Here is a 6,075-nt window from a genome sequence, read left to right as displayed (position 1 = left end):
TGATATCAACGAAGGAGTGGTTGTGCTATCATCTCTATCAATTAGAGATTTTGGATCATTTTCTACAATGATTGCAAACCTTGTTGAAGAAAAAGATCCTGTACACGTGCTGAAAGACATTGTATGCAAAACAAGAGATAAGAGTAACTTATTTACTTCCAATATGTTGTTGCTTCCATTCCTCATAGATGCTATACATACAACACTTTTTTCTTTTTTTTTTGTAATGCAATACACCCTCCCCCCCCCCCCCCCCCCCCCACACACACACACACACTCACACACGACAAGTATTGCACACAACAAAAGTCTTAAGATGTCAGGAAGAAAAACAACACTTAGTACAATCCTCATTTTTTTAGTTCCAAAAGTGATTGTTACACATGGAAAAGATAGGTAGTTACAACCAAGAGCAAGGAGCCTAGCTAGGAAAGACGACTGCTATAAAGCAAGATTGATCTTTGAAACCTACCACCATCACAACGCACAACACAGATTAGTATATTCAAGGACTATGAAAGGCAAGTGTCAACAAAATCAACCACTTGTTATTGATGTTAACCTTCTAGGAGTTCTGTGGGTTTTCTCAAGATCCAATGGGGTTTTTGGAGGGAAGTAGGATGCCAATAAAATGAGTGGATGGTAACTCCACACATGCATTCACTTAAGAAAATCTTTTACCATTTATAACTCTTTTTCCTTCGAGCTCTTTTTAGTGACACGGAACCCTTAGCTAGGTAGGCTTATTCTTATGCTCTCCTAAGGGTGAGGTTCAATGCAAGGGTAGTTTGCACGTGTCACAATGTCACACACATTTTGGATTTACACTAAGCTACCAGTTGCAACTATCCTCATGCCAAATTTAAACCTATGAGAGTTGTCACATTACCAAGAGATATAATACTTGGTAAGAATAATCTGGTGAACCTCCATCAATTGGAAAAACGCTTCCAAAAGATAAACGAACCAAATTTCTCACCCCAAAAAATAACTAAAACAGTGCCTCCACAGAGATTTTAAGTGCTTGATAAAATAGCTAGACACTGTAACACAAGAAATGCCAATAAAATCTTCAAGCATTACTGATTAAGGCCAGTATGTTCACATCGTATGCCCGCATAATGGTAACCCATTAAGTGACAAATACTTCTTGCAATCAATAGAACCAAACAATTTACACCACAACTGGCTTTTCAACATTGGTGGTCTGTCAAATATCTATGGCCCCGCAGCCACCTGAAGAGAAAAGACAGAAAACCGCTGTTCATGGTCTTCTTCAACCTGGTTCTCACCAGGGCCCATAAGGAGCAAGAACCTTGCTGAAAACGACTGAACACATATGCAAAGATTTAGGAGTATGTTCACAACCTATGCCCACATCATGGTAACCAATGAAGTAACATAAATACTTCCTGCAACCAAGGCAACCAAACAATTTACTCCACAACTAGCTTTTCACCATCAATGAGGCATGATACTGATGCAAGCAGTGTCTGTCAACAATCTATGGCCTCGCAGCCACCTGAAGAGAAAAGATCGAAGACCCCTGCGCCCATAAAGACAAGAACCTTGCTCAAAAGGACCCAATGCGAATGCAACGATCCCTAGCTTTTCAATATTACATCACAACACAGCTCATTTTTCAGTAACATGACACCTTTGAATAAATCACAAGGGGTCTATCATGTCTGCTGGAAAATTGTTTACCTGTAAACTAGCCACAACAAGAGCACATAAACCTGTGTCAAGACCGGAGTTCAATTCCCAGCGGCACCAAAACTTCAATCATTCGCTGCGCACTCATTGGAAAAATAGCCGAGAAACATCCAAAAGCAGCAACAACACGCACACTACTGCAAAACAAATCATCACAATTTTATAGCACATCAATGCGAAGTGCCATACCACATTTAACAAAGAAGTTTCCAAACTGAGTATTCAGGTTGTAAAAAATACAAAATGATCAAAAAGCCTCCACAGAAATGTAAAGACGGTCTAAGTCAATATATGAACAGTTCTCAGCTTCTTACAAGCAAGAACTGGACTAGAAAACATTTGGAGTCACAAGTCACTTGAACAGTGGTCCAAGGTACTCATTGTGGAGATGAGTAGGCTTAAGCTTGCCAAAAGCCACCTGAAAAGCCTCCTGCAATTCACCAGAAGCAGGCAACAAGGGCAATCACTTGTCAAGATCACTGCTCTTCACTGTTAAGAACAAAGTTAGATAATCAAATCTTAAGAACATGGTAGAATTGAACCAAGAGGAGTAAGGTGGGATCACTTCTTAACCTGTCCATCCATTCACAAAAAACCAGCATCAGTTCAAGTTAAGTCCCAAATCTGACGAATGAATTCTGTTGAAAGCACACATGCCAAGAAGCCTTTCTATCCACAAAAAATTTAAGTTCAGTTGCACCCATCAAGTCATACAGATCTAACGTACACATGGTCACACTAGCCAGCACCCTAAACAAGATACAGCAGCCCCTAAAGCACATAGAAAGGAAATGGTGGAATCCCGTTCTCAATGCTCCCAGGCTTGTAGGTGAGGGTGCCATCATCTAGTAGCAAAGTTACATCTCTGCCAAATAAATTGAGCCCCCTAATTAATCAGCCACAAGGCATGAAAAAAAAACAAAATGGAAAAATAACATTGGAACTCTACACGTCGGTTTTACCTGTCATCGTCCCATTTCTGACATGAATTTTTCATACTCAGATTCTACCGCAACCCCATTTTGTGCAGTAGATGTCGCTGACGTTGTAGAAGCATCCGTATTCACCGACCATTGAGATGCTGTAGAACCATCCATATTCATTGGCCACTGAGAAGTTGCTGCAGCCCCTGGCAAAGGTGGATTGAATGAAGGAAGACCTGCTGAGGGTAATGCAGCATACTGCCCAGCTTGTTGCGGTGATGCCACAGGGTGACCAGCCTGCTGAGGGTAATAAGGAGAAGCACCTTGAGAAATTCCTGTTGCGGCAGGGGGCATCAAAACCCCCTGAGAAGTCGGTGGTCCTAAAAGAGCTGGTGGTTGGCCTTGGGGATGCCCAGGTGGAAGGCCCTGGTGCCAAAAGGGGGGTGGTGGCTGTTGACCTGCATATGGACCTCCAATTGGGTGAAAGGGAGGGCCCCTTTGCATAGGACCTGACACAGCTGGTGGTGGAGCCCCGTAATAATTTGGCACAGGACCATAAGGATTTTGTGGAAGAGTCTGCGGTGTGCCCCAAGGGGGGTGGGCAAATGTATTAACAGGTAAAGGTGGTACTCCAGGTGCTGCCTGCTGCTGCTGAGGGTGTTGCAAAGGGTGACTCACAGGAATGGTTTGAACTGACGATGATCCTAAATCACCTGCTGGTATTGAAGGAGGGGGGGGCTTACCTGCAACTCTAACTGCCAAAGCTTTTCCATCCAACCGATACCCATTCATGTGGGCAACAGCTTGAGAAGCAGCAGCCACATCTGCAAACTTTACAAATGCATAACCTTTGCTCCAACCCGTCACTCGATCTCTAATTAATTTAGCATCCTCTATCTTTCCAAAAGGAGAAAACAAATTGATAAGGCCCTGCTCATCCACTGACTGGGGAATGTATCCCACATACAGATTGGCCTCATCTATCTCCTTACCAAATTGAGTAGCTACACCTTGAGCCTGACCAGGGGTGTTGCCAAAACCCAGCCCTGGGCGTGAAGGACGAAAAGTTCCAGGTAAAAAGCCTTGAGAGCTTCCTGAAGGGGCAGCACCCTGGGGGCCTGGCAGTGCCATGGTTGCAGCCATTTGGCCATGAGCTTGGGGCATGCTGCCTGATTCTTGGCCTCCACCAACTTCAGCTAGGAAGTTTGCATATTCATTGTCAATATTATTGGGAACCGAGCCCTTCACTGGACAGTCGACGGTTGGATGGCCTCCATCACCACAAATTTTACAGCTCACATCGCTTTTGAATGTTGAATTTCGAGCTGAGCAAGTATACTGTCTGTGTCCAGGTTCGCCGCACAGACGGCATATCTCATCATCACGAATTGTACCATTCAGTGCAGCGAGCTCACGCAGCTGAGCCCTTTTGTGCTCATTGTGACCTTCATCAACAGGTGAAAGAAGTTTTTCCACCATGCTCACAGCTTGCTCCAAAGATTCTGGATTGTCTGCTTCCACATAAACATGTAAATCTTCATTTTCTCCAGAATCCATCCGATAATCTTTCTTCTGATGCGATCGACCTTCCTTCATAGATCCTTTACCCCTGATAACAATTTTTGCACCTGTTTCTTTCTCCATCCTCTTTTGTGTATTGCCTCGAGGACCAATAATCAGTCCTATGAAATTGTAGCCTGGATATTCTTTGATTGGAATAAACAGCTTTTTGTGCAGCTTTGGTGGTCTGTAATCTGCAGGGGGCTTGAAGGCTGGATTCTTCTTGATCAGCTTAAAGATCAGCTCCTGCCTTTCACACATAAGCTTCTCTCTGGCCCTAAACTCTCTTGTATTGATCCTGATGCCCATATTATCATAAATGGGTTCAGGAGATGGAGATCTAGCTCCATCAGGTCTGTCATCCAAAACCTGTCCGGTTTGAAGCCTTCGATTGATTTCCAGCAGTTGTATGTTCAGGCCTTGTATCTCCGGATCCAATTCAACACCTCCTGTGAGCTCCTTAAACAGGTCTGGTAACTGAATTTGTTTGGGCTCCTCAGCAGCCCAGCGTGAACGTCGTTTACCACTTGACTCAGTATTCTCTGTAGTCTCCCCCTCACCATCCCGAGGCTCCCACCTGCTACGTTTCTTTCTTCCTGTGCTCGAACCACTATCTGCCTGGCCAGACACACCTTTAGGCTCGTCAACTTGCTTGGCAGGAGTGACGAATGTCTCAGCATCATTCTCTCCTGGATTCTTCATCTCAACTTCACACCCTAAACCTATTTCTTCCTCCTTTTGTAAGTGAACAATTCTACCTTCATAAAAATTGCATGACAAAGATTCAACTTTATTTCCTACATCTATTTGCACCTCAGAAATCCCAGCAACCTTGAGCCCTCGGTCTTCTTCAATAACAACTGGACCTTTTTCCTGCAAATTATGAGGGCCAACTGGATGTTCTTGCAAATTTGACACCACAGGAAAGTGCATAGGAGCACTTCCTAATGGCATTGCCACAGCAGTTTCAAATGCTGGATTGTCTTGTGCCTGCATATTACAAACGCTTTCTTTCCCAGTTTCCTTGAAACTACTCGGGTCTCCTAACACCCCAGCATTATATGTAAAATTAAAACCTTTCAAGTTCTCATATGTTATCTGCCCATTTGCTTGGTCATGTCCAGATGCATATTGATTGTGAAGAGCACCATCCTCAACATCAACACAGGCCCCACCATGATGCCCTGATGAATCTTTCATTCCGTCAATGGAGGGTAACAACACATTGGTGTGATAGTCACCAGCTGGATGACGATGAATATCAGCCGGCACACGAAAGGACCTATCTTGCAGCTGTGATGCAGAACCATCTTTCACCTCACCATCTCTGCAAACCCTAACTCCAATCTCGGACGCATTTTCATTCCTGCTGAGAGAAGAAAACTGCGGATCTACGGCGTTCTGCTCCACAGTTATGGAACTGCTGCACCAAGCCTGCGGATCGCAAACCCTAGAAGGCAATTCTAAACCGAACTCCTGACTTTCGTGTGGCCGCGTCAGAGACTCTTCTGAGCGCGCCGGGCACTTCTCCATAGCCGCTCCGTAAGAGTCGCTGCTGGCGATGAAATGCTGTTCTTGCGAGGGACAATGCCAGGTCGAGGAAAACGTAGACTCCATTGAATGCAGACAAACAGCGTAATCTTCTCTAGCCCTTGAAAGTTAATACTAGCCTATTTGTAAGTTGTATGGATTATCACCGACCCCCTACCTCCTGATGTAGGTGGTACTATATTAGTCTTCTTGAAAGTTGTTAAAGCCCCCCCATAGACCCTCTAGAGGCGATGTTAGGCAGCCCTCTGAAATAGCGAGTGATGCCCCATAGGCTGCGTACAGCATGCTGGAAGAGAGAATTGCCTCCAGCTTGGGGGTGGTGGAG

The 6,075-nt window shown here is 44.5% G+C and overlaps 1 protein-coding gene across 12 annotated transcripts; it reads right to left on the bottom strand.

The window, feature by feature from the left end:
* Positions 1-1,058: 1,058 nt before the first annotated feature.
* On the bottom strand, positions 1,059-5,869 carry LOC147447312 (uncharacterized). Of its 12 annotated transcripts, none has more exons than XR_015189616.1 (4): positions 2,290-5,869; positions 2,031-2,146; positions 1,708-1,853; positions 1,059-1,546 (listed from the first exon to the last, which is right to left on the bottom strand). XR_015189616.1 is itself a non-coding variant. In XM_086523152.1 (2 exons), the coding sequence occupies exon 1, from the start codon at positions 5,814-5,816 to the stop codon at positions 2,682-2,684; it is 3,135 nt and encodes a 1,044-aa protein (XP_086379278.1). In that variant the 5' UTR covers positions 5,817-5,869; the 3' UTR covers positions 1,855-2,289; positions 2,679-2,681. The 12 variants fall into 12 exon arrangements, 2 of the variants coding, with proteins under 2 accessions (XP_086379278.1, XP_086379279.1); XR_015189617.1 differs by having other exon boundaries at positions 1,708-1,850; XR_015189614.1 differs by having other exon boundaries at positions 2,031-2,581; positions 2,679-5,869.
* Between the last annotated feature and the right edge of the window lie 206 nt (positions 5,870-6,075).

The sequence above is a fragment of the Adiantum capillus-veneris genome, chromosome 11 (assembly GCF_014529385.1).
Source record: "Adiantum capillus-veneris isolate H3 chromosome 11, ASM1452938v2, whole genome shotgun sequence".
NCBI lineage: Eukaryota > Viridiplantae > Streptophyta > Polypodiopsida > Polypodiales > Pteridaceae > Adiantum > Adiantum capillus-veneris.
This window is presented reverse-complemented; position numbering and strand designations above follow the sequence as displayed.

Coding starts and splice junctions, on each gene's coding strand:
- LOC147447312 (XM_086523152.1), bottom strand. CDS start 5,816: ATGGAGTCTACGTTTTCCTCGACCTGGCATTGTCCCTCGCAAGAACAG.